The 27,972-nt window shown below is 43.2% G+C and overlaps 3 protein-coding genes across 6 annotated transcripts in view; 2 read left to right on the forward strand and 1 right to left on the reverse strand.

Annotated features, from left to right (window-relative positions):
* Nucleotides 1–5,544, forward strand: part of FAM210B (family with sequence similarity 210 member B) — a gene marked incomplete at its 5' end in the record, with an annotated part of 7,323 nt that extends 1,779 nt beyond the window's left edge. Inside the window, 2 exons of the mRNA XM_082491195.1 lie at nucleotides 3,716–3,888; nucleotides 5,313–5,544. Coding sequence (XP_082347321.1) covers nucleotides 3,716–3,888; nucleotides 5,313–5,529 — 390 coding nt within the window. The 3' untranslated portion in view covers nucleotides 5,530–5,544. The remainder of the gene's footprint in view (nucleotides 1–3,715; nucleotides 3,889–5,312) is intronic.
* Nucleotides 5,545–9,671: 4,127 nt separating this feature from the next.
* AURKA (aurora kinase A) lies at nucleotides 9,672–16,012 on the reverse strand (the record flags this gene model as incomplete). The annotated part of the gene is made up of 8 exons (XM_082491293.1): nucleotides 9,672–9,863; nucleotides 10,495–10,669; nucleotides 11,307–11,455; nucleotides 11,841–11,979; nucleotides 12,653–12,844; nucleotides 13,884–13,962; nucleotides 14,541–14,823; nucleotides 15,959–16,012. 8 exons carry the CDS (start codon nucleotides 16,010–16,012, stop codon nucleotides 9,672–9,674), a joined length of 1,263 nt encoding a protein of 420 aa, XP_082347419.1.
* A 607-nt stretch (nucleotides 16,013–16,619) lies between these two features.
* Nucleotides 16,620–26,484, forward strand: CSTF1 (cleavage stimulation factor subunit 1). Of its 4 annotated transcripts, XM_082490997.1 has the most exons (7): nucleotides 17,549–17,707; nucleotides 18,335–18,505; nucleotides 19,162–19,357; nucleotides 20,785–21,062; nucleotides 21,910–22,107; nucleotides 22,695–23,085; nucleotides 24,938–26,484. In XM_082490997.1, exons 1-7 carry the CDS (start codon nucleotides 17,588–17,590, stop codon nucleotides 25,195–25,197), a joined length of 1,614 nt encoding a protein of 537 aa, XP_082347123.1. In that variant the 5' UTR covers nucleotides 17,549–17,587; the 3' UTR covers nucleotides 25,198–26,484. The 4 variants fall into 4 exon arrangements, with proteins under 4 accessions (XP_082347121.1, XP_082347122.1, XP_082347123.1 ...); XM_082490995.1 differs by lacking the exons at nucleotides 17,549–17,707; nucleotides 18,335–18,505 and adding an exon at nucleotides 16,620–16,848; XM_082490996.1 differs by lacking the exon at nucleotides 18,335–18,505 and having other exon boundaries at nucleotides 17,487–17,707.
* Nucleotides 26,485–27,972: the final 1,488 nt, after the last annotated feature.

A 27,972-nucleotide genomic window follows, 5' to 3' on the forward strand; every position in this document is an offset into this window, starting at 1 on the left:
GGGGGGGGTGTGTATGGGGGGGGTGTGTAGGGGGGGGGGTGTGTATGGGGGGGGGTGTGTAGGGGGGGGTGTGTGTATGGGGGGGGTGTGTGTATGGGGGGGGTGTGTGTATGGGGGGGGGGTGTGTGTATGGGGGGGGTGTGTATGGGGGGGGTGTGTATGGGGGTGTGTGTGTATGGGGGGGGTGTGTGTGTATATGGGGTGTGGTGTGTGTATATGGGGGGGTGTGTGTGTGTATATGGGTGTGTATAGGGGGGGGTGTGTATAGGGGGGGGGTGTGTATGGGGGGGGGTGTGTATGGGGGGGGGTGTGTATGGGGGGGGGTGTGTATGGGGGGGGGTGTGTATGGGGGGGGGTGTGTATGGGGGGGGGTGTGTGTATGGGGGGGGGGTGTGTGTATGGGGGGGGGTGTGTGTATGGGGGGGGGGTGTGTGTATGGGGGGGGGGTGTGTGTATGGGGGGGGTGTGTGTGTATGGGGGGGGGGTGTGTGTATGGGGGGGGGGTGTGTGTATGGGGGGGGGGGGGGTGTGTATGGGGGGGGGGGGGTGTATGGGGGGGGGGGTGGTGTATGGGGGGGGGGTGTGTATGGGGGGGGGTGTGTGTATGGGGGGGGGGTGTGTATGCATGGGGGGGGTGTATGGGGAGGGGGTGTGGGGGGGGGGGGGGGGGGTGTTTTCCTGGGGGCTGCAGAGTTCGAGCACTTCAGGTGAGTCATGAAGCCTTTAAAAAAGGGGGTTTCGGTAATTCACGCAACACAAGAAAAGCCCGGGTGTTCCTGGGAGCGGTGGCTGGAAGGGTTTTGTGAAAGTGACGTGGGTTTCAACCCCTGAGAATGGCAGCAGGTGGCCGGCTGGTGGGGTGTCCGCAGAGGGAGGTCCTGTGCCTGACTCTGCGCCTTTTCGTTAGCTGAGAGAGAAAATACCAATGTGCACCAGGTTAATTACGTGTTTCACCGTGCTTTCAGCTTTCTCTTCAAAATTTGAAGATGGGAAGGAAAAATTTGCATGAATTTGTACCATTTGTTGTTTTGGTTTTAAATTACAGTTGACTCAAGGAGGAAAGCAAATGAAGGCCTTACACGTAACTTTTTTATGTGGTGGTAGATTATTAAATCATGTTTATGTTGGATTTCTGTAGGAGACAGGGACCTGCTTTACACCTGCTAGTGCCAAGCTTGCGAATGTGAGCTTTCCATACAAAGCCTCATTTATAGTTTAATTTCTACAGCTTAATTTTCAGGTTAATTTCTGTAGCCTCATTACAAAGCATAACATGATGTTTCAGATTTGTTTTCATGTCATAGTTTGTCCAGAAGGTGAATCTTTGTCTAAAGAATGGGAATAAAATTGGCTTTCTAGCAGAAAAGTTACAGCAAAATTATATGGAAAATAGGTAGCTTTCTTTGCTAATTTGTACATTATTCGGGACATGACTGTACTGGGTAGTCCAAATAAGACCTGATGAAGTGGTAGTTTTTTAACATCTTGCTTCGATACCATTCAGAAATTGCCTGGTAGGTGAGCCTGAGAGCATAAGTGAATGGAAATGTACTTGGATGATGAGAACAAGATATTTTTCAGTCTTTATGATCCATCTTGCAAGCATGGCTGTAAGACCCAGGGTTCCTCTGAGGCTTATGTATCTCTGTAGATTGTCAGCTCCTGTTTTCATGGCAGCTATCTGAAGAAAATCTTCATATTTAGCTCCTTAAATAGATAATGATCATCGTTGTTCGGATGAAACTCACTTTAAGCTATTAAATCTTAAAATACCATTCAAACCACACTTGGCTTTTACGAAAATCACACTGTTGAATAAATGAGCATTCTTGACTAAGCATGTGATGTTGACTGAATTGTTAGGACAGATTTTGGCAGAAAGTATTATGAGACTATTTTGTTCGGTTTACTCAACTTGTTTGATTCAGTAACTCAGTATTTACATTTTACAGACTGGGAGTCAAAAGAGCATTCTTTCCTCCCCCCCTTTCTATAATAAAACTGAAAAGTAAGATAACGAGTTCTGAAGCACAGTGAAATAGCAGCCCTGTAGTACAGCCATGTATGGAATCTAATTACTTCCAGTGGCTGAAAGTAATTAGATTATCTAACTATGAATCCATTCTTTTGTTTAATGAGCTTGCTTCAAAAAATATATATTTGAATATTTTTACCTCATGTACCTTCTAGTATCAAAACTGCTTGGTTTAAGCAAGAAAGGATTTCTTTTTCTACTGGACATTTTTCTTTCTTAGTTAAGTTTCAGTTTCTATTCAAATGTTGCTTTGGCTCACGAGCCATAAAAAAAAATCTAATATCCATTATGTTTGAAAACTTTTAAAATGCAAGAATCAGAGTAAGTTGAGCTACACGATTCCCTAAATACGTATTTGCGGATCAGCATGATTTCCTGTCAAAATGAAATACAAAGTAACACAAATTACAATTCAAAAAGAGAAAACCAGCAGCAAACATGAGGGGTTGGGGGGTGGGGTGGTTGGTATGGTTAAAATCACTGATCAAAGCGAGTTCATCCTACCACGAGTGTTGTAAGAGGAGCCTGTCTTGTATCCTAATTTACAATCTTGTCAAGTGCAAGGATTAATCAAAAGTATTTTTCTTATAATTTGTGTGCCTTGAAACCAATCTACAGTAGGACAAAGTGGTGCCAGGCACTCAGTAGCTGTACCTGTCCTGTGGGCAGCAGTCTGGCTCATATCGTCAGGACTGCTGCTGAATTCAGCTAAAAAGAAAGGACTCTTCTAATCTTTCCTGACAACCACTCGCTAATTAGAGAAAAATCCCAAGGTCTTTGTGGAAACATTTTCTTTCTCCAGTTGGTATTTCTTCTATGGCAAGTATGAGAAGGTATCCAATGGCCATCTTAGCAGCCAATATGCCCTTCTTTGCCTGCATTGTGCTAACAGGTTGCTTTGGGGTATATTTTAGTATGAAGTTCTGCACTTTCAATTTACCCAGATAAAGAGCTGTCAATAAATTTTACTATGAGAAACATTTTCAATGTAGTTAGGCTATTTACACCGGCACTGACACATCTGTGTAGCTGTTGTCTGCATCAGTGCAACAATATTGCTTGTTGCTGTCAGCAGTAGCAGTTCCCTGGTTCTTCCTTTATTCAACTGATCTACAGAGGGTGATTTATAGAAACTTAAATGTTGGACCTCTTCTATCAGTAAGTTGTTAGTAGGGCAGCATCAGTGCGGTATCATGTAGACTTCCAGTGCTGTCAGCTGCTTTGCCCTTGAACAAAAAACCATGGTACAAAAATTCACTGTATAAAGCTGAGCAGTGGGTGTAAGCAAAGGTCTCTTTGGCGCCTCAGTCTCATCTCTTCGAGCAGCTGTGCGGGCGTGCCTTGGCACGTTTGGATCAAATGGAAGACTGGGACTATAATGACTCTTTAATTATGAAACTTACTGTTGTGGTTTGGGCACTTGCATTGCATAAGAACTTGCACCAAGCTCAGTGCATCCCTTTGATATGAAGAGCTGGGGAAAAGGGAGCTTGCGTAGGCTCTGCTGCAGGCGTCCGCTTTCCTGATGCGAAAGAGCAAAAGTGTGTTACTATCTTCCCAAAGCATTCTGAGCAGCACTGTATGCAAGTCACTTCTTTCATTATTTCAGATTGGTTCAACTGAATGGATTATGATATTGTGCTTAATGCTAATAAATACTTTTAATCGTTTCCTTTTTAGGATGCAGGTGTATCCCCTGAAAAGGCAGCCACGGATCCCAGCAGTGAAAACAAGAAACTCAACAAATCCCAGCAACTGAAACAAGTTTTTAAGGAATATGGTGCTGTAGGTGTTTCATTCCATGTTGGAATTTCATTAGTATCTCTAGGAATCTTCTACCTGGCTGTGTCAAGGTGAGGTTTGTACAGTTGTCTGTAGCGTTTAGGTAATGGTTTAGCCAAGAAAGTTATCATACCATTGTGTGTATTTCTAGAAGGAGACATGTACTTTATGTTTGCTTGATCCATATAGTAATCTTCTGAATTTTGAGTATAGATGGAGCCATAAATGGATCTAATCTCCCATCAGGCATGAGAGAAGATAGATGTACACGGTCTCTTTGCATAGGTTCATGATCCATGGTGGGCAGGTGAAAACAGCAGAGTAGGGACTGCACCAGAGTAACTAGCCAGATGAGAGAATTTATTTTTTTTCTGCAGAGATATCTTTTGTTCTCAAATAGTAGTATGGTCTGTAAAGATAGAGCCATAGAAAAGTGCTGGAGCTTAGAGATAAATTTATTTTTCTGGGTGTTGAACTCAGTTTCTGCAGCTGAAACTGCAGGAGGCAACGGCCACTAAAACAGGATTAGGTTAAAAAAGAAAATAATAGATAACCATATAGGAGTTAGATGGGAAATTATGTGGCTTCTGGTGGGAATGCACCAGTTACAGATACGGCTGTTGAGCATGAGGCATTTCAACTGAGGAAATAGGGAAACACATTGTTTCTCAAAACAGTCCCTGCCGCTGACTCTTGGTTTCAGTGAGAATATGTGAATGCTTGAGTTCTCTCACTTACTACATTGTGGCACAGAGTGACAATTAAGTTTTTTTTCCTTCAGGTATGATTTAACTCCCAGTTACAAGGTACTATACTGGCAAGTGAAGGGGGAAAAGTTTCCAAAAGAAGTTGTTACTGTAAATTACTCCAAACATAGGAATGTTGATGAAAGCTGATATGGCTATAGAGAATTAAAATATTAATAGATTTGGTGGATAGTGCTTATCTGAGATCCATAATACCTCCTTCACTTCCGAGATTTTTAGATAAGATACTTGTCATTTTAACAGCTTTATACTCCTATGTTACAACACTAAGCCTAACAATAGGTACCTTATTTGGTTTGGGTTGATCTATATTTATGTGATAAATTTCATCAAGACACAGAATAGACTTTATTGTGAATTTTGGGAAGATGAATTTCCAACACAAATTCACAAATTTCTAACTTTTTTAACATTCAGAAGTAGAGAAATAGATTATTATATCAGAAGGTTGAGTGTGGTACTGAGTATTCTCCATACAAATGCTGCAGCTTTACAGTTGTAACACTAAGAACATATTTGACTTCACAGGGAACTTGTCAATTTAAGAAAAAAAATGCATAGCTGAAAATATTGCATGTGTTGTTGCTACAGAAGTAACTTGAGCTGTTACTGCTGAAAGAGATGGAAGCATGCCATGTTAAATTCCCCCCAAAATAGCACTTTTAATTTATACTCTGTAGCATGCAACCTTAAAATATAATAAAAAATCTTGTTTTCTTTTTCCCCAGTGGTGTGGATATGACTGCAGTTCTCTTCAAACTTGGTTTCAGTGAATCATCGTTGCAATCTAAAATGGCTGCTGGTACAAGCACATTTGTGTTGGCATATGCTATTCACAAATTGTTTGCGCCAGTACGAATCAGCATTACTATAGTTTCTGTGCCATTTATTGTCCGATACTGCCGGAAGATTGGTTTCTTCAAGCCTCCTGCCCCAAATCCATGATGATTTCTTACTGGTTTTTACTCTCTTTTTTTTTTTTTTTTTTTTTTTTTTTTATGCTCTATATCCATGTAGCTTTTCAGATTCCTAAATTTCTTTGGAAGATTATTAGGATTCATGTTAATGCTGACCTCTTGTATTTCTTACTTGTTCTTTCAGGTAAATGTTACACTGTGAAAAGTGCTGTCCTTATCTTCTTTCCCTTTTGCCACTTCTTCTGTAGAAAAATCTGTTAAAATGGTATCTCATTTCCACTGCAAGTGGTAACATAAATGCTTGACAATGAGGAGTCTCTTTAGAACATTCAGTTCTCGGTCTATAATCTAGCTTTTGGGGCCTTAATTGTTTTCTTGTCAAACTAGAGTGGCAGCATTAGTTTATTACAGTGTAGTTGGGAAACAGCATAAGATTCTTATCCTAATAGTCTGTGGAATAAACAATATCCTACTATATGAATAGTTCTTTTGGTAAGTGTGCATATTGGAATCTAAGGTGGCAGGTGGGCATTTCTTTTATTAAAGGCATATATTATGACCCCAGTCTTGCAATACGACACACATGCTGAGCTAACTTAAGTGGAAGTACCTGTGTACTTAATTATTTCACAGGGATAGGGTTTTTTTAGCCAGAATAGGTGATGCACTGTTCTGAAACTACAGCTCCTTTGTGGTGCTTCCATATTTCAAGATTTCATTGTTTGAAAATGTGCTTTATAGGCTAGGAACTGGCCTTACTAAAGCCCTTTTTTAAATTTTTTTTATGCCTATAGACTCAGAAGGAATCCCGAGTCTAACAAAATCGGTGTAACCAGAATTACCTCCTATGTGAACATATTCCAAAGATCATCAAGTCAGACGCAAGGTATCTGTGGGTTTTTGATGTATTGAGGTCTGGCTTTGCACTGGAGACACATTTTTATCTGAAAACTAACCCTAGCAGCTTTCTGCTCCTGTGGATGAAACTCAAATCTGCAGACATTACAATTCATAGCTTCACAAGAACAATGCTTTTGTCTGACAGACTGTTGAATGTACCAATTAGAGGTGCTTTTAATTTCCTTATTTGGACACTTCCTATTAGGATGTAGTTGCACATGCATGTATTCACATACTGCCTTTCAGTTCACCTAAAGACTGGATCCCAAAACTAGGTAGTCAGTGTAACATTCTGTGGTAAACCTGGGTTTCAGACTTAGAACTGTGCTTCTGTGAGATAGCTTGAGCCAGACCTGTCAGTCTTTTGGACCTGTTCCTCCTTCCAGTTCTGTTATTTTTATATTGTCTTTCAGTCTTTGTGCTTACACTTACCCCAAGGTGGCTCTGCCACAGATCTGTTCGTACAGGAATCTGATTAAAGTGAAATAGCAGGAAATTACCCTGGTGATCAGAGTAATTTTTTTTTTTCTCTGAAATTTAGTGAATTGAGAGGAAGGAATCATGTGGTTAGGATAAGAGTTGGCTGAGGGAGGGAAGGAGGAGCGAGTAATTTCTTCTTGTTCTGAGCAACCTATTAACTCCACCCAGCCATAACATTAAATTGCACCCTAACTCCTTTCCTATTCAGAAGATCCAATGGATGCTCTGAGGATTCTCAGACTCACAAATGAGCAAGCAGTTTGTGCTCTAGGAAGATGAGTCATAGCCACATATATCCTTGTACCTCTGTATTATTGCTACCACATGGTTAATCAGAGGTGTTCTCTAAGACAGGGAAAACTGGAAGATGTGTAGTTTACTTCCTCTGCCCCGTGGTAGCAAGATGTTAAGAGAGACTGGCACCTGAAAACAAAGAACCCCTTGACAAGGGCTCAGTCTCAGTGGGGCTGTGCTCTTGGCCCAAATGAGGGGTTAGGGTCTTAAGATGGAAACAATTGCAGCAGTGAGCTGGTACACATGCGAGAGGCTTGATGACCAATACAAACATAGCATATATGTAAAGATGCATTACATAGTTAAACACTGCTCAAAATACCATCCTTGGGAGCAGGCTATACTGTGAATCAGCCTTGAAGTGTGGCCTGCTTCCATGGGAGCTGTAAGCTGTGTCACTAACAGTTTGTCACACACAGCTGCTTGGCTTGCTTGTCAAACGTGGAGCCAATGCTCTGCTGCATCATGTACCTGTGTAGGTACATGAGGAGGAATGGCTGTCAAGTTCATTTTGACTAGCTGCTTATTAAAAAAAAGACTGGATTTTTCCTGTTTCAGGCCGGCTTGGCTGTATGGCTGCTGAAGCTGGCAGCTCATCCAGGGTACTAGCTTCAGCTTGCTGCTATCTGAGCCAGCTCTAATTAGAGCCTAAGTTTCAAACCAGCTTGTCTCTTGAGGAAGCTCTGCCTTTACCCTTAACTAATCCATGTGGTTATTCTAGGTTATGTGGATAGAAGCTTATTGCTGAGTAGGTAGGTAGGTAAAAACTGTAGTATCTACACAGCAGTTGAAGGGTTACCATGGTAGGGCAACATGCAACCAACACTAGTGTAGCTTTCTATGACCTACTACATTCTAGAACAGCTAGTCTTTTCAATTTCAAGTGAGCAGTCAGTATTTCTTAATAGTAAGTTCTACTTAGGCTTATTTTTTCCTGTTCACACAAGCCTTTCTGCATTTTTTCCTACATGCCCACTCTCTTTGTAGCAGTTAGGACAGTGTTCTATTACCAAGGATAGAAGAAGAATTCCAGAATAATCATGAGGCATCCTTGTTTTTGTCATTTAATTAGTCATTTCTGATAACTGTGTTTTATCCTGAAGTTGACAGAAAATGAATATTAAAGCTTTTTCAAAGAGATCTTTCTGTAAAGCAGGAATCATGTAAAGCAAATGCACCTAAAAGTAATTAAAAGTCACCAGCACTAACTAGACTTTCTTACAGTAAAGAAACAGAGCTTCATTTAAATTATGACCAGAATGCAGGTTGCCTATTATGGTTGTATAAACTACTGGCAGTTTGTTTAGATGAGTATTTTGCAGAGTATATTTTAAGTTAATTTGAGAATATATTTTGAATTCTAGAATCCTTGCTTGTAAAAGGATCCTTTTTTAAAGTGGTTTGTAAAATAGTGAAGATGACCATAAAGTCTTACAATGAGAATACAATAAACTGCTTTCTTTCAGTTTGCTTGAAGTGTTTTACTGGAAAATAGTTGGTTTGTATGTTTTCTTTGTGAGTGGCCTGACCCTTACTACATTTTTGGGAATAATATCTTAAAACACTAGATATTAACATTAATTCCTGTTACATATCTCGTTTGATAACAATACTTGCCAGACCTTTCTTAGAAGTGCTTTCAGACCATCTTGTCTTTGAATAACTGCATTTAATAAAAAAAAAAAAGAAGCAGGCCTGTGTTTCAATGGTTGTAGAAAACATACAAGGTAAGTAGCAATGCTTTTGGGTACTTGCTTTGTAATCCTGTGTTGAGATTGCAGAATAGTAAGTGACCACACCTAGTTTGTCCTACCACCACTTGGAGCAACAAGTTCATAGCAGCTTCTTTTTGACAGAGGGGTGAAGTAAACTTTTGTGATCATAGCCAAGAAGTCAAGCTGTACTGATGGTATAAAGAAGTGGTTAGAGATAGCCAGTGGAAGTGACAAACACCATAAGGAACCTTACCATGCTGATGGCAGTATAACAAGTATTTATTTGAAAAGTTGAATGCTCACATTTAAGACAAAATAGACAAAAATGCAGACATCATTTTCAGGACACTTAAGAGAAATGCATTCATCTCACTCAGTTTTAGATTACACAACAGCAATGATACCCTCAGCAGCCCAGTAAGTCAGGAGTCAGGTATCTCCAGGATATTGCACTGTTCAATAAGATAGAACCACAACTTCCTCTTGTTGGAACAATGAACCATTACCAAGACAGACCACATCATAAGAGCCTTGAACAGCTTAATACTTAAATCAACAAGCCTGGCACACATGTAACTGGATTTCAAGTATATTAAGTATTCCTCAACCTCCAGCTAATAGTCAAATAATTTTACATTGCAATTAGAGTTTAAAACGATGGTCAATCCAAAGATTTGCATTCCATTTGCCATTGGATTCCAAGACCTGCTTTTCCTAATGTAATTATTACAGTAGTCACAGTACAAGGCTCCTTTTGTTGATCCCCATGAGGTTACCCCTGCTAAGACTGTGTTCTGGATGAGGCAGCAACATCACTCTTTGTGCTGTCAGGCAGCTTTGTAGAGTTTGCTGTAATCCAGGGATGAAGTAGTACATCCTTCAGGGGCAATCGATGGAATGGGTTATGCTTCAGAAGCTTTGAAATTAAATCTCTTGCACCTTCTGATACAAATGGAGGAAACTTGAATTCCACCTAAAGAAAAGGAAAGGAAGGACACTAAGGATGATGCAAAGATTCTTTGGTAATAACCAAACTAGAGAGACAAGGGACTCCAAGGTACATGTAGTAGGGAAAGCTGCACAAGACTTGTGGGCTATGCACCTTGTGCCTATAGGTGAGATTAGGTAATTTCATCACAATTGTGATGAAAACAAGGTTCTTGCTGCCTGTAGAGATTAAGCTAGTGTATTTTTCGGTGTACTTCAAACAAGATTAGTTTGCTGGAACCTTTCTAGGGTATGCAACAGAAGTTAAGCTTACATATTTTTAGTAACACCTTGAATGTTAAATACTCATTTTATAAATTAGAAGAGAAAGATGTGGAGAAAATTAGTTGCTTTATGAGAGGGCTAGGAGTTCAGATGCAGGCAGAAACAGAGTAGAACCAAGGACTTCAGGCAAGGTGTCTTAAGGTCTCTTATAGTCATTCTACTGAATGACTGAAGACAGACAGTTTTAGAGATCTAGTTTTATGCATATCATTGTGTGTTGCTACAGTTCTACTTATAGTACATGCACTTCAAGATGATTGTTAAGCTTCAATAAGACAACAAAATTTAAAAGCAGCACACTTCAGCTAGTCCAAGTAAGTGTTGGCACATACCCTGGAAATAGCCCTGTACGTTTCCTGGTATGTTTCTGCTTCAAAAGGTGGCTTCCCTACAAGGAATTCATAGCACAGAACTCCCAGGCTCCAAATGTCCACCTTTTCATCATGCGTTCTTCCCTCAATCATTTCAGGAGGCAGGTAGTCAAGTGTCCCACAAAGAGTTGTTCTCCTGAAGAAAAGGCCAAGTTAATCATTTGCTGATTATGGCAGTTATAAGATCCATTTCAAGAGCCAGATAGAAACTAATGCTGGCAATCGTGTACCTCATTGTAGTCTACCCTGGATAGACTCAGCACCACCAGAATACCTGGTAAAGAAGTACCAGCAGTAAATTTCCTACTTTAGCTTTAAAGCATCTCAGTCACTGCAATCAGTCTTATCCTTCCTCTTTTCATCCCATTTGCTAGATCAAATAGGTCTAGGCCTTCCTTTGTCACGTGCAATTCAGACAAAGGAAAAATATATTAAATGTATTGCTAGTGTGATGTTTGAACACAAGTGCTGGTTTGTCATTTCAGGAACTGCTATAACCATACAACAGTACACCAACCTGTTTCACTTGTTTCAGGTTCAGCAAGTTTTGAACTATACAAGTTGAAAAAAAAAAAACAGGATAGTAATACTCCCTGTCTGCTACACCAGTTGACTGTTAAGACCTTTGCTGGAGTGGCCCAGTTCTTAAAGTATTCCCCCCACCCCGCCTTACTTTAGGAAGTTCATATTTTCCTCCGTTCCACAACTATGTGACAAGAAAGCTAACGTTTTCACTACATAAGTATTTCACTGCATATCTATTGCATTCTCACCTAGAAGAAGGAGCATGCACAGACCATCCGAAGTCAGCAATTTTTAATTCTCCATTTGAGCCAAGCAGCAAGTTTTCTGGCTTGATGTCTCGGTGAATCACACTCTTTGAATGACAGTATGATAGGGCATCTGCTAGTTCTGTGACGTACTGTATTTAGAAAGAGAATAAATCTTTAAAGTAAAAAGACATCATCACTCTAGCTTTTCTGGCTACAGTATAGCCTTTTCTAGGCATAATTAGTAGTTTAAGTTGAACCAGTTATTCCTTAAACCCTTGAAGTCTGGCACTACAGGCTCTGCCCGAAGTGACCTAACACTTGCTATTAAGCAATGCTGAACATTGTTATGTTAGTGCTATGCAGCAATTTGACTTCCCAACTTATCCCTTGTTATAAGTGCACAAGCAAACTAGCATCTAAGGAATCTCAGTTTCACACAACAGAATACAGAACTTTATCTGAAGAGCTGGCTTTGTGCTACAGATATTCCAGATATGAAGATGAAGTAATGCATAAGAAGCTAGAACAACCTACAGTAGCAGTTCTTTGCTCATCAAACTTGGTAAGCTTCTGAAGTTCTTTGTAGACTTCTCCACGAGGTGCATACTCTAGCATAAGGTAGACTCTCGTAACATCATGGAAGTAGCCATATAATCTGAGAATGTTGGGGTGCCTGCAAAAAGGTTTATATATTCTTCTGAGCAAGGTATCTGTCTATATAACTTTAAATTTCCCTTTCCTGCCTCCCCCCTTCCCAGGCAAACATAGGAACTTCAATATCTTATAAGTGTTCTTTCAACTCACAACATATCCATAGAGAGCTTCATAGCAGATAAATGGTGTTTATCAAAGCAGAAGCTTAGACTCCCTACTAGCAAGCAGCTAGCCAAGAGTTTGGCTAATTCATATCTTCTTGAGCATACCTTTCTACAGCAGCTGGAAGAGTAGATTACTATTGAAGGTGCCCATTCCTACTGGTTTTGGAATTTAAGTTTAAACACTTTTCTGTTAAAACCAAGTTCTTCAGCAAGCTGGGTTTATTTTCCAGGAAGCAGAATACCAGAAACAAGCTCAGACTCTTGAGAAATTGCAGTTACCCACATAAATCCAAGCAGCACAGCTTTGGGTTTTTTTTGTAATAAGATTTGTTATCAGAGGTTACTTCATTGCAAGTTAGACAAAGGTAGATCTTGGTGCAGAAAGGCAAGAATCCTAACCAGCCATTTCAAGGTGTCATGTGTTTAAAAAGAAACTTCTCTTTTCTTCAACAGGGTATGTTATCATAAACAAAGCTACTTTGTTTATTTGAACACAAACAAAGCAAAGAGTGTAATTGGTCACTATACCTAAGATGAGACTGTATTTCAACTTCTCTTCGTAGCTGATGTTCTACACCAGCTTCCTCAAGTTGTGTTTTAAAGAGTACTTTCAGTGCAAGAATAAATTTACTCTTCTTTTCACGTGCCAGGTACACATTTCCAAATTTTCCTTTCCCAAGAGGACGACCAATTTCAAAATCATCAAGACACCATTGCCTTCTGCAAGAGGAAAAAGAAAGTTACAGAAGTTAAATAGTTGTGTGGGCTTTGACTCCTAGGTTTACAATCCATAATGTTCCTGTTCAATAGATACTTGGTGATCTGAACTAGATTTTTGTCTTTAAGAGAACACCAACAGGATAAAATATCCATTGAGACTTTTCAAGAGTCTTTTACCTCGGGATGGAATACCCTGTTGGTCAGTTTTGGGTCACCTGTCCTGTCTGCTCCTCCCCACGGGTGCAACCCCTCTACACTTTTCTGCTTCCAACCCTCCAACAGGGCAAGTAACAAAGTTAGCTGCCCTTGGTTGCTATAGCAATAAGTATAAGCAAGAGTCTCTCTGCATACCATGCCTTGGCATCAACTATAAACATAGGTCTTATCACTCTGAGAGCAGTTTTCTGCACAATATGCTGTTAATTTCAGTAGTTAGAAGAGGCTTAGGTAAAAAGTAAAATTACTGAACAGAAAATTGGTTGGTTTACCTCAAACCAAGACAAAAGTTCTGAAAGCTAGTCTCTTCCTTCCTGAAGTTTATGCACAGAGATACTAACATCAGGCCCACTACTACAAAATCAAGACTGTGTATACCAAGCCATATTCATTTCAATGCACTTCATGCAGATGTATTACTAGTGCATATCAGAACTGTTTAAGATAGCCATACTACAAATCTAAATTCATCCTTGGACTCCAGTCTCTTGTACATACAAAGGAGGCTTTGTTTTCAAGTATACATCTTGTGATTTGAGCAGTGAATATCAGTGTTCTCTCATGGGAAGAGCTATTACTCATTTAGCCAAAAGTTTTCTTCAGATTACAGGAAATCCTCATTCCTGAGAATTATCAGGTCAAAGTAGGCTTTCCTGGTTTCATATCTTGTCTCTGTGAGGTGTGGGGCCACTGGTCTCCACAACCACGGGGCTCAATTAGCCTTCAGCTTCACTGCAACTGAGTTGCATCATGAAGTCCTAGAAGTTAAAAACAAGCCTAGCCCAACAAGACTCAGCCAGAAAAATTTAGGCATAAGACTTACTTTTTAGTCTCTTCATTTTTCTTTTTAGCAGTCTCTTCATTTTTCTGTTTAGAGGTGCTTTCTGCTTCAGAATTTTTTGCTACACATAGAGAAGTAGATCAACTTTACGAACCAGACCCACGGAACGCAATACAAAAATTCACATGGGGAGCAAGTTTAACCTCTGTGCAGTATCTGCAACAGTTCTTAGAGTACATTCAATGACATTTTAAACAGCCTAGCATAACTTACTATTGGAAAAGCAGCATAGCAGTTACCAGTGCTATCAAAATGTAATTTTAAAAGCTTTCTTAAAATAAAAAATTAAGGTTCCTTCCAAAAATACAGTATTCTTGTGTATAAGAGATTGCTAGAAAAACTGTGATGGACAAGCACCAATTATATTAACTCACAGCTGACTAGTGAGCATCCAGAAATTTTTAAGCACCCATATTGGCTCTAAACGGGTAATCCTGGCAATAAGGATAGCGCAGTAACATCTAAGCTGAGGTATGTGCTGCTATTCTGTTTCGGGGCACAGCCAAGTACTTCTCTACAGGACTGTCCCACATCATCAACAGCAGCTTTGGGTTTTCTGCATTGCACTCTGCTTCATAGAACAGAAGCATCCCAAGTGTCACAACTGTATAAATATATGTACATCATCTTCAGAATTACCAGGTACTGGAGCCTGTTGAGGCTTTTCATTGTTCTTGCTTGGAACTTGAGGCCTAGCAGTCGCTTGGACCAGAAACATTGGTCGGACCTGCTGCATTGGCTGATTACTAGACAGTTTTTGGTTTGGCAGTACAGGTTTTTGTGACTGCACAGGAACTCGCTGGGCAAAGTTTGAAGGGCACAGAACACGTTGTGCTTGAACTCCACTGTTCAGTAACCGGCTCTGGGCAGAACGCTGAGACACAGGGACACGTTTCGGGCCATCCCCAATAGGATTAGCAATCTTCAAAAAGAAAAGATTATGTATTAATTGTAGAGTAGCATACTGTAACCTTGATGGCCCCATTCAGTAGAACAGGGAAAAAAAACCACAAAGCACATTAACAGGAGATGTTAGGGTAGTCCAATCTTATGTTTTATGAATTAAAACATCATTAAATTTCTACATTGACAAGAAAAAGTTCGCAGTTTTCTACAACAGCATACTTATTTATAGCTAGCAGAACTTTCCACACACACCTGAAGAACATCAGCCAAAGGTATTAAGACAGCAGATCCTTACTATAAAAACATACACTGCTTTGAGTCATTGCTTCCTTTAATGCTGTTCATCTTAATATACCTTGCACTGCAATGGGAGCTCAGCAGAAAAAAAGCAAATCTATTTAGTAGTTCAGCTATCTGCTTTTAATCTTTTGCTTCCCTTAAGGGAAAGTAGGTTAGGTTTATATTTAAGAAATTCTTAGTTGTTCTAGGATACTCTGCCTACAGTTAAGTTCAAATGCTAATTATTAGCTTTTCACTTTTTGACCCGCTAACACCACCTGTGCAACAGCTTGTACTTTTTTCTTCCCCTAGATATTATTTATTTTTAGTGGACTGAACCAGAAAACTAGTGTACTGACAACTTGATTAAAAAGAAGCTTTGCTTACACTATTCTGAAGCCTTACTAGGATCTATTTGGTTTTAAGTTAAAATAGTGAGAAAGTGCCTGTGTTTCTACATGAGAAAAAAATATGTAATCAGGGTGATCTTGAATACTGCTGCACAGGCACGTGAATAGTGACATTAACACAGTGCTTGCTTTTGAAAGCCGTATCTGGATTAAGTTGACTACACACATTTGCTCACTCTTTAAAGGATCTTATACTTAAAATAAACAGAGGATTTCCCAATCGAGTATAACATACTTATATTAACAATAAAAAAAGTAAGCCCTGGGCACTGGTCTCTCCAAGAGAAATCTACTGAAAGACAAAATTGGCAATTGTTTCCTGCACATGGAAAATATTGTTTCGAGACAGTTTTCCCCTTTTTGCTGTTTAGCACAGTTAATAATTACCACAGACAGTTTGAAACCTGTAGCTCTTGTATGAGCAGCACAAACTCACCCACCAAAACCTAACAGGTCACTTACCTTCGTAGCACGACTGGGGTACCCAGAATGGTTCTCTTTCGTATTCTTGTCCATAGTGCCTGAGGAGAAGAGTTACATATAGATTAGCCTACAAAAAAGACGTAGCGAATTGGGGTCGGTTCCATAGAAAGCAGTATGTCTCAGAACTCTTCTTCAAAACTCCCCCCATCGCCCCTTCGAACCCCGGGAGGGCCCGAGGCAGGGCCTGGCCTGGCCTCCCGCTGCAGCGCGCCGCCTCCCGCCCCTGCCCCGCGACCGCTAGCCCGCGCTCGCAGCCTCCCACCGGCCAGGCCGGGCCCTACCAGCACCTCCGGCAGGCAACTGCTCCCGGGCCGCGTCCCCACCGCCGAGCCCGGCCGCCCGCTCACCCTCAGACTCTGCTCCCTCCGGCCGCCGCGGCTGTTTGAATTCAAACCGCCCTCCCTTAAATACCCTTTAAACTACCGCCTCTCGCCATTGGCCCCTCTCCCGCCGGTCGCGCCCGCTGATTGGCTTCTTTTCAATCGGCTCGCCCGCCGATTGGCTCTCCGCACGCTCCACTCGTTGCGAGACCGAGCCTCGTCGCCGCCGGTCTCTGGGGCGCATGCGCAACGGCAGCCTGCTGCGTATCCCGAGTAGGTCCAACCCGCCCGCCCCGAGGGCGGTGTTTGCGCTACATGCGTATTTTACGTACCGTCTCTCCGCCGTTGGCTTCTTCCGTACTCCAACTGCGTGGATCGGCGCCCCGCTTACACACTTTTCTCCGCAAAGTCTCTGCCTGGCCGGGTCTTCCGTTACGCAAATCGCGTACGCCCAGACCACCCACCTGTGGCAACGCTACAACTACCATCCCTTTCTCGCAGCTACCGAGGCCTCGGAGCGTGCCGCCGGCGGCGGGGGAAGGGCGCCAGGTTAGTCCCGCATCCTGCCAGGCACCAGCCTCTTCCCTCTCCTCCACACACGTACCCGCCGCCCCGGGCCGCGGGAGAGGCGGTGCTGCCACCTCGCGTGGAGCCGAGCGCGAGTGGGGCCGGGGGCCATTGTGTCCGGCCGGCGAGGTAGGTGCCCCGGGTGGCAGCTGGCAGCCCCGAGGAGCGGGAGGACGGGCGGAGGGGTGAAGCAGGCCTCTGCCTCGCCTTCGCCTGGACGTGCGGCCCAGGGCAGCGCTCCACGTGCCGCCAGCTCTTGAGGACAAGTGCGAAGGGGACGCCCACCTCGGCACAGCGCTGCGCGCCGGGGGACGCTTGGCCTGAGGGACCTTCGCCAGCCCGCCGACACCTCCTGTCACACCGGCAGTGACCCGCGGCCCCTGGCAGCTTCCAAAACCGCACAGGTTCTTGAGGAGACACTGAGCGGCAGTGGGACAACAATCAGTGAGTGTGGTTTGTGAGTAGCAGCACGCAAGGAGCGCGAGGCTGCTGTGCCCTCTCAGTTGCCGGCTGCCCCAGTGGTCCTGCTCACGCCGGTGAGGGGGACCTTGGCCGCTGAGTGACAAGCGGCCGCCAAAACTAGGTTCAGTACTTCGGGCCTCTGAAGAACCGTGCTTGAAGGCAACTTTTAACTGTCTCTGCGGTGCTGAAAACAAGTGCGAAGGGGACCCTGGTTGTGTGTGTTGGTGTTTACAAGTGGTACAGGATAGGTAAAAAGAAGATGTCAGGTCGTCGCGTGGCTGCAGCGTGTGATAGACGTCAGCTGCCACGGGGCATGGGTAGCATGGCATCCCCCCTCCTTGACCCGCGTCCACTTCGACTGCCGTTTCTTGAGGCTGACGTGAGTAGGACTTTTGGGAGGGGGGTGGTGTGCTCTCGGGACAGGCTCTCAGCCTGCTGGGACCCCGAGCAGTCTGGCAGTGCGAGGTGCTTGCGACTGTGCTGCCCGAGCGGCTGAAGTCGTCGGGGAGGCCTGCAGTGCCCAGCAGCAGCGCCCGCCACTTGTTAGCCCCTTCCCCTCCCCGTGTTTGGGCATCCCGTTGTCTCGGCGGAAGCAGCATTTCGGAGCTTTGCAGTTGGGACACAAAAGAGACCCGGCCCTCCGCCATCAGCCGCCCCCCCTGCTTTGGGAGCCGGCCCGCCGCAGCTCCCCGGGCTGCTCAGCCGCCGGGGCCTGCCGGCCGCGTCCCGCCCCGAGCGCCGCTTTGCCGGCCGAGGCCGCGGCCCCGACCTCCCCGGGGAGGGGGAAGCGGGTTGAGGGACCCCCGGTGCAGCGGAGGGTGGCCGTGCCCCCCCCACCCCGCCCCTCCACCCGCCCCGGCCGGGCCCGCCGCGCCCCCCAACCCCCCCCCCCGCCCGGAGGCTCCCTCGGCGCGTCATCCGTCACGTGACACGGCGGGACCTGCCAGTGCCGGGGCGCGCGCGCCGGGTGTCACGGTCATGTGACGCCGCAATTCTCTCCTTCAAGAGTCGCCTCCAATCGATTTGCGGGCGCTCGATGCAGCAGCCTTCGCGGAGGAGCATTCTTCGGTCCCGGCCGCCGCCGCCGCCTCCTCCCCTGCCGCCGCCGCCAATCGATGCGCTCAGGGCTCCGGTCGCCATTTTAGGGGGAGAGCGAGGGAGGCAGAAGGAAGGGTCGGTAGGTACCGGGGCCGCTCCGCGCTCCCCCTCGCCTTCGGCTCCGCTGCCTGGGCCGGGTCTCCCCCTCCCGCCCGTAAGCCGCCCGCAAGGCGCCTTCCTCCCGTGCCCGCCGCGCTGCGGCTGAGCGCTCCCCGCCCTCATTCAGTCCCTCTCTCTCCCCCACGCCCCCTCCCTGCCCGGTTATTGGTCCTCGCTCCCGGGGACTGACTGGTCCCGCAGCCCGGGGCCGGGAGCGGGCGGGCGGGGGAGGATGCGGCCTCCCGGGGAGGGCGGGCGGGAGGGAGGGAGCGGGCTGGGTGAGGGTGGCGGTGGCGTTCGCCTTTCCCGCACGTTTGGTGTGAATCGCCTCCCTGGCGCCCGGCTGCGCCGGTGGTAGCGAAAGACACTGACAGAATCCTTTTGCCAACTAATGCTGCGTTATTTCTGCCTTCTCTGATGCTCCTTCATACCGTTCGCGTGCCGGTTTATTGGCGAGATTTTCATTTCAAGCAAGTGCAACAGGTTTTTTGCTCCCCCCCTTTCATTTCTGTGCCTCTCATGCTTACCTAAAATGTGATAGTATCTGGTGTCTGCACTGAAATTCAGCGGGATGTGCTTTAATGGTTGTGGTTGTTTCATGCAACTCTTGTATGTGATTTTTCTTCTTTATTTCAGGCCCCTCCAAGGCATTCCTTGCTCACAATGTATAGAACAAAAGTCAGTTTGAAAGACCGTCAGCAACTTTATAAACTGATAATTAGTCAGCTGCTATATGATGGATACATAAATATTGCTAATGGCTTGATAAATGAGATAAAACCACAATCAGTCTGTGCACCATCTGAACAACTGCTGCACCTTATTAAGTTAGGTAAGCTGGAATACAAAGCTAACATAAAAAAAACAATTTCTAAATCCCTGACTTAAATCCGTGAGAATTAAGAGGTTAGTGTTACTGAAAATACATCTTTTATGCAAAGGTTATGTCTAGTAATAGCATAACGTTTCTGTATACTTAGATACAGCCTTTGCTTCTGGAGCTTTTTTGAAGGGCATTCTAGTTCTATGTTTTATTTCTTAGTATGCATTAAAAGCAAAACAGATCACTGAGAGTGTTGTCAAAATCTGTTTCTTTGAACTTCTCTTACACGTAAGAATACCTGCTCAGGGTCCTGAGTGACTGGCAACCTTCTAAAAATACACTCCAGTCAACAGGATCACTGAGTCCACAGACCTAATAGAAAACTGACCCACACAGTTCTCTGCCAGCTTTAGAAACATTTTCTATATGATTCTGCCTGGCAGTGTTGGAAAGGGAGCAAGCCCTTCCATTGGCAATCTTCACTAGCCTTTATACACCAGCCTCAAGAAAATCAGCTTCACAGTCTAGGGTCTCAGCAAAGGTATCTCTGAAAGTACATCTGTGCCACAGCGTGCAGTCAGAATACCTGAGCTGCTGTTGAAATAAGCTGACTAAGTTACTGGAAGAGGTCTAGCCATAACATCATGTCTTCTCCATATTGTAACTGAACTGGTTCTGCTGCCTGAACTAGTTAAGTTCCAAGGGTATAAATATGTGAAGCTTTGTGTCTGTTTGAAATAAGAATGCTAGACTTGCCATTTGTAGATGAAAGCAACAAAAACTTTTGTGTTGCATTTGATTAGTGGATGATGACAGTTGGGCACATAGCTGAATATTCTTGTGTCTGCCCTGTTTCCACTTCCAGTGCTGAACTGTCTTTGTTCTGTAGATGCACCCTGGAAATAATAATTAAAAAAAGAATATGTAGAGTGGGTGTGAAGAGGAGTAAAAATGTTCATTTACAATGCTGGGATAGTTGTTTGTGGGGTGGGGCTTTTTTCTTCAATGCAATAAAACAGAAAGGAAAAGAATCAGTAAATGCTCCAGTTTTTTACTTCAAAACTCATGTAATAATGTTGGGGGTTGTTTCTCCTCTGTGAAAAGCTGAGTAGAGGCCTGTCGATGGCTTCAGTAACTGATTGTCAGTGCATATATCCATACTTACCATCCTACAATATTTGCTGGTTGTATTTCCACAGTTAACTTTAAGAGCTGTGGTCTGCTCTAGCGTAGCCAAAGTACCTCTCATTTCTCACGAGAAGTACTGCTGTATAACTAAGTCTGCTCTGCTAGCTTAGCTTCGTTCGACAGGGGCTGCCTCTCTTAAACTCTGACTCGTAGCTCTTACCGAAGTCTGTAGCGTAGATCTGACCACAGCCTAGCTGTCTGAGGAGAAGCCTAACCTGGTTTAAGTGCATCAACTTCTCTCTTTTCAGGAATGGAAAACGATGACAGTGCTGTTCAATATGCAATTGGACGGTCAGATACGGTAGCTCCGGGCACAGGAATTGACTTGGAATTTGATGCAGATGTACAGACCATGTCTCCTGAGGCTTCTGAATACGAGACTTGTTATGTCACATCTCATAAAGGACCGTGTCGCGTAGCTACATATAGCAGAGATGGACAGTTAATAGCTACAGGATCTGCTGATGCCTCAATAAAAATTCTTGATACAGAGAGAATGTTGGCCAAAAGTGCTATGCCCATTGAGGTAAAATATGACTTGAATCGTAACCACTTTGTGAACTCTTGAGGTGCTGTCTGTTTCATGCCATGTCTGTGCCTTGTGGCTGGCTCAGTGGGTTGGACTAAATATCTGTCTCGCCGTATTTCCTACTCCAACAGCGGCTCATAAAGTACCCTTGAAGAAAAGGAAGAAGAAATAGGGCAAGTATACCTGTGTAACTTCTGGCAGCAGCCTAGAGAATTGAGCCAGAAATTGCTTCTAATAGTTGCCGATCATTGCTATATTGTATGAACACAGTTCATTTTTGAACCCACTTACACTTTTGGCCTTTACAGCTTCCAGCGGCTGTGTTTCAGAACTGTTTCACAGAGTACATATTTCTTTGCTTTAATTTTTCTCTAATACAGTTACCAGGTAGCAATTTAAAAGTGGGGTTGGTTTTTTTTGGTTTTGGGTTGTTTGTTTGTTTGGGTTTTTTTGCACAGAGGGCACACCAAATTCTCAGCAGTATCCTGCGTGAGTAAAAGTTGCCGTTTTCCCAATCGGTACAGCTTCCCTTAATTCTTACAGCAATGCAGTATTTTGATTTGTACTGTTTATGAAGAAGGTGATATGTTTTCTTGCATCAGTTCTCTGCTACTGAAAGTAGTTTGTCCTTGAGCAAGTCAGTTGACCTTTTTAAAGATACAGGGATCTTATCTGATAACAATATATAATGAGCTTTCAAATCATTAAGATAATAGTGGTTATGTGCTTAGTCATATGTCAGAAAGGTAGCTGTTGTTTCCCACTTGGGCAAATATAAAACCGACTTTTCCTGTCAAAAGCGTGTTCTGCTTTCTAACAACTAACTCTTGACTGTTCTTTGTAGGTCATGATGAATGAGACAGCACAGCAAAACATGGAAAATCACCCTGTTATTCGGACTCTGTATGATCATGTGGATGAAGTTACGTGTTTAGCTTTTCATCCAACAGAGCAGATCCTAGCATCTGGTTCAAGGGACTACACACTAAAATTGTTTGATTATTCAAAACCTTCTGCCAAAAGAGCCTTCAAATATATACAGGTTAGACACAATACCAGTTCAGAGCAACCAAAGCTTGAATGTATGAGTACTGAGGTATCAGTGAGTTGAATTGTGTCTGAGTTTATAAGTGGGTTAGGTATGTAGGAGTATGCAGCTGCAAAATTTGCAGACATTATTGTAATTACATGTTAAGAGTTTGGGCATAATGGATACTTATATTCTTTAAATCTAGTGCCTGTCTGCTTTTTGTCAATCTAGACCAAATCTAATAGGGGTACCTTTGAAGTCAATTATATTATCTTGGTATTGGAGGAGAGTTTGGGATTATGTGGTGGTGGGCTTTGGGGCATGTGACTGGCTGACAAAGCTTCCCGTCACTTATGTGCACTATCCCAAAAATGAGCAGGCACTGCAAGCTGCTCTAGGACAAAAACTACGATACATTTAAAGGTAGCCTGTCTTTTTAATGCTATAGGAAGCAATTTTCTATTTTTGCAAAACCAGAACATGTTGTGCTAACTGATAATTTAACTGGGTTTTGTAGCACTGTAATGCCACCAGAATTTACACTTCCATTTCAGATTTTTTTTCTTTCTTACACCAATTATGTATTTTTGATCAAACAGGAAGCAGAGATGTTGCGCTCAATTTCTTTTCACCCTTCTGGAGATTTCATACTTGTTGGTACCCAGCACCCTACTTTACGACTGTATGATATCAATACTTTCCAGTGTTTTGTGTCTTGCAATCCTCAAGATCAGCACACTGATGCTATATGTTCAGTAAATTACAACGCAAGTGCAAACATGTATGTGACAGGAAGTAAGGATGGATGCATCAAACTGTGGGATGGTGTTTCAAATCGCTGTATCACTACTTTTGAGAAGGCACATGATGGAGCTGAAGTCTGTTCTGCTATTTTTTCCAAAAATTCAAAGTATATCTTGTCAAGTGGAAAAGACTCTGTAGCTAAACTATGGGAGATATCCACTGGTCGAACACTGGTCAAATACACAGGTATGTGGGAGGTCAGCTTCCAAGTACCTTCTTTTTCAGGTACTGACCGAGGCAAGGGTGGTAGTATTGTCAGGAGAATAGTAATTCTTAAAGACAGTGGGAGACTGCTGCTCTGAGGATAAATCGCCCCAAATTTTTGAAAACACTTCATGTAGGCTAATTCCCGAAGAGAAACTGCAATTCTTGTATGTCAAGTCGATGTAAATGTATTTAGTCTGAGTATATCTTGGGGACTCACCTGACCATTACTCCATTGCTTTGGAGGGAAATTATCGCTAAATTAGAGAAAAGTAAAAAGAATGCTGCCCTAAGGACTAGCACATTTGTGCAGAGGAGTTTGTTCTCTAGTTTTTCTTCAGTGTGTTTTAGAAATGGTGATTATTGTAACAGCATCATCACTTTTCTTGCTGGTGATCGTTTTGATTTTGTGACTTTTCTATGTATTGCTAGACTAGGGGCACAGTTTAAACTGGAAGGGTCAAAACTAACACCTAATCCATTTCTGGCTAGAGGAGGCTCCTGTCCTGCGGAGTACCCACCCAGACAGGGGGAATTGAACTGACTTTGGCACAGTTGTTTTAACCATTAGACTCTTGTGCAAAAGATGGCTTTAGTGAGCCGTGGCAATATTCTGAAAAAGAGCTGCAACTGGTTTGTTTCTTTTCTTCCCCACCCCCCCCCCCTAAGGATGCAGTTGTGTGCAAGGTAGTCATACTCAGAGCATGCTGACAATACCATGCTTTGATCTCAGCAGGACTTAAGAACTGGTGAAGGATCATAGAATGACAGAATTGCTGAGGTTGGAAGGGACCTTTAAGATCATCAAGTCCAACCATTAACCTACCCTGACAAAATGACTTCTAAACCATGTCCCTAAGTACCACATCTACCCTTTTTTTTAAACACCTCCAGGGATGGCTAATCCACCACCTCCCTGGGCAGCCTATTCCAATCTTTAATAACCCTTTCAGTGAAAAAATGTTCCCTAATATCCAATCTAAACCTCCCCTGACATAACTTGAACCCATTTCCTCTTGTCCTATCATTTGTCACCACGGAGAAGAGGTCAGCCCTCACCTCTCTACAACCTCCTTTCAGGTAGCTGTAGAGGGTGATAAGGATATAGAAGCTTTGCGTGTGGTAGCAGCTATGTGACGGGTGAAGCTTTTGGGTCAAGCCCTAATGTGCTTAAGCATTAGGAGTCACAGCATGAAAGAGGAGAGGATGTTGAAAATTTTGTGTATCAGGTTTTGGGATGTGTACCTGTTCTTGTATGCGAGCTCTATTTTGCCCTTAACCAGCAGGGTGCAGCACCTCCTTGATAAACTTCATATCAGGTAGGATGCAGGTGTGTGCTTTGCAAAGTAAATGCCTATATATGAAACACATTTTATTTGAAGGGTGTGGAGGGGAGATTTGGCCAAGGTAGGTCACACAATGTGCCATATGATACAGACATTAAAAACAAAAGTTGTCACTGCTAATGAGAATCTCTCTATTCTACTATCTGTGGTCTTTCCCCTTAGTTACAGCTGTAAGCCTCGTCCTAAAAATATAAGGCAAAAATGCTCTTGAAGTTAAGTGATTGCACTCATACTGAGTGGTTGGACTTGACTGATACAGTTGGAGTAACTAATCTTTCCAAGAAATTTTAGAATATACCACATATGCAACTACAAAAGAATGTTCATTATTGATTCACCTGTTTTATGTGGAAGTGGTAGACTAACTGAGAAAATAAGACTCCTTGTAGACTGCAGAAATTGATAATTAGGGGAGGTTTATTCTTAGGTCTTTGGAAACTTTCTAAAACTGTTTCTATTTGGGCTAATACTTTGCTGCATGTATTTAGGAGCTGGTTTGAGTGGACGGCAAGTACACAGGACACAAGCTGTCTTCAACCACACAGAAGATTACGTGCTGCTTCCAGATGAAAGGACCATAAGTCTCTGCTGCTGGGATTCAAGAACTGCTGAGCGGAGAAATCTTCTTTCTCTTGGGCACAACAGCATTGTCCGTTGCATTGTCCATTCTCCTACCAACCCTGGCTTCATGACCTGCAGTGACGACTACAGGGCTAGATTTTGGTACAGAAGGTCAACTACAGACTAAGGACAGCTTTATAAAACAGTGATTATCCAGATTCATTGTATCATCTTGTATTGATTGTACTGCCAACAGATGCCTAGATGAAAGCCGTGCTGTGTCTGTTTTTTAATTCTGTCAAATGTGGCAGAAAAATATAAAAATCCTGAGACTAAGTTTTGCCCCATGCTAATTTTTTTATTAGTGTGCGTGGCATTCCTTTTTGTAAGTCATCTCTAATTGTACTCAAGGAGGGGGGCAGGGAGAATAAAATGATCCTTGCAGGAAGGATTACACTTGTTCTCCTGTCTTTCTAAGTCTCGCGAAAGATAATGTGACTGTATCTTGCTCAAACTGGGCAGTGTGAGCCAGTTTTGCTCTGCATTGTGTCTGTGCAATCCCACTGAAGTATCTTTAAAGAATGGATTACACAAGTAGCAGCAGAACTTGGCAAATATTTTAATGAAGCCTTAAGCTGCCTTCAGTTCTGATTTGTTCTTTGTAAAGCTCTGTTTTGTATCTTTTAGTCTGGGGGGTTTTTGGTAGGTGTGTTTGTTTTGTTTTTTTTTAAATTGGCCAAGTGGACCCTCTATTCCGAGTCAGTCTTGTGCCATAAGAATTTGAAACAGCATTTTAAGTTGTTTAGATCAATTCAAGAAATGGTGTTCTAGTTCTGGTATTAAAGCTCAGACTTGAAATCTTGTCTTCTTTTGAATTTATCTTAACAAGTGGGACCTCAGAGTAAATTCATGGTATTTTCAAGGAATATCCACACTGCAACTGTGAAATGTGACAGTGCTCCAGCATGTGAAAATAATAATTTTGCCATAGCGACCTTTAGTATCTACTCAAAGAAACTTGTGCGTATTAATTTCTGTATATGAACTCAGAAATGTCACTTCATTTTATTGAGAAGTTTTCATCCTCCAAGTCTGTTACACACACTTGAATTACATTCTTTTTTTATTATTAAAAAACCGAGTCACTGTTTCTTCTCCCTATTATCTCTAATAGTCCAAGTTCCCCAGACCTCATCCTATTCTACAGAAGTACAGATCATTAAGAAACTCTGTGCTTAAACTTTCTCTGATTTTGAAAATTCACTACTTGTTTTTACAGATAATTGCCTGTGCAGAGTTTTCAATGTGTTCATTCAAGCATCCTTGTACACTGCTCTTGGACTGCACGTTTGGGAGGCTTCCTTTAGTCAAAAGTTCAGCACTTGCTCTCATGAGGATTTTTAAATGAAAGATTGTTCTTACTGCTGGATTAACTGTCCATTACCGCTGCTGAAGTGTCTTGTCAAGGGCTGATGAGGGTACAGGTTTTCTCTGTATTTAAATAAAGATTACCTTTTAAAAAGTTATTTAATATATAAAGAAGGAAATGTATTAGTTTTATTTTGTATGTAACAAAGGAGAAATGAATGGAATATTGGGGACATGTTAAAGCTTAATGAATTAGTTTGTTGTGTTACATCTGAATCGGACGTAACCTAGAGTTAGGGACTAGGCTTACAGTACAGAATGTAAGGTGGTTTTTGTAGAGGTAGAGAATGAAATTTAACTTTCCTCCAAAAAGCTACTGCTGTGCAAAGCATTTCTTAGCCTTAGAAATCCTCTGTGCTCCACCTCTGCCTCCCCTCTAAAACTTGAATGTGGGAGGCATAAGATAGCAGTTCTGGTGGCTTTTTTGGTGCAGGAGCAGTGAGAACCAGAGCTTGGTGGGAGGGAACAGGGAAGTCCTGACACAGTTATGAGCGGCCGCTGTACTCCTCAGCCGCAGCAGCCCGCTGCTGCCGCCGTCTGCTACGTTGGGTTTTTTTGAGTGCCACGATTGTTTTAATTCTGTTAAAGACACTGTCCATAAGTAACACATTTGCTACTGGTGTTTGAACTCTTCTATTTTTAAAACACTATTTTGATGTTTTATGGATTAAACCACCGCAGTGGTTGGTAAGTTAGCCGCATGCTTTCACCTCGAGCTTCCGTAATTCTGGGGTCTTTTAACGGGCAGTGTAGAAATAGAGTTTTATTCTCTTAATGCGAAAACAACCTGATGGGGGCACCTTTCTTTTGTTTCTTGCTTGAGGCCAGAAGTTTGGTGGTTTCTGCTTAAGAAATAAGGGCTGGAAGAAACTTAACTCGTTTAGGTAGATAATGCAACCCCGGAGTGAAATTGTTCAGTACTCCAACATCTCAGTGGTACTCTGGTAGTTGTGGTGGTTAATCGGGGAGGAGACTGAGAAGGGCCATTCGGAGCAAGCCCATGTGGAAGTACAGTAAAGAGGAGCCATAGCTGTGTCTTGAAGATCAAGGCTGTGTACACAGGTAGCCGGTGCTGTTAGATCTGCGTTTGGTTGCAGGGGAACACAACTCTTCACTGTGCAAGTCTGGGAGTATCGAAGTCAACCTCCTTCATGCGATGATGCTTACTGCTACAGTTAGAGAGGCTTCACACCTAGAAGCTCTATTTGATCAATTAAAATTCCAGTGCGGCCACTTGCCCTCCACAAGTTTGGCAGTCGGTACCTCTTGGTAGGTACGTCCCAGCGAGCTGCTCCGCCCAGCGCAGCACTGTCACGCTCAGGATCTATCACCTCCTCAGGGAAAGTCTCCGTCACCTGTCTGAAGGTCCCTTGTACCCACCTGGCACGTTACCCACTCTTGCCTCTCCCCGGAAGAAGCTGTCGTGGAAACGCGGTGAGGCAATGCCACAGCTAACACATTGGGCCAACGAGCTGTGCTGACCCGAAAGCAAAGCAACTTTGGACACAAATCATAATTACGGTTTTGCGTCTTT

Source organism: Vanellus vanellus, assembly GCF_965231255.1.
Source record: "Vanellus vanellus genome assembly, chromosome: 15".
Classification (NCBI taxonomy): Eukaryota; Metazoa; Chordata; class Aves; order Charadriiformes; family Charadriidae; genus Vanellus; species Vanellus vanellus.

What these genes read in the sequence shown, in the direction of transcription:
- CSTF1 (XM_082490997.1), top strand. Translation starts at nt 17,588, where the DNA reads ATGTCAGGTCGTCGCGTGGCTGCAGCGTGTGATAGACGTCAGCTGCCA. An exon ending in GCTGCACCTTATTAAGTTAG is followed by an intron (nt 19,358 to 20,784) that starts GTAAGCTGGAAT and finishes CTCTCTTTTCAG; the next exon opens with GAATGGAAAACGATGACAGT. An exon ending in AACACTGGTCAAATACACAG is followed by an intron (nt 23,086 to 24,937) that starts GTATGTGGGAGG and finishes GCATGTATTTAG; the next exon opens with GAGCTGGTTTGAGTGGACGG.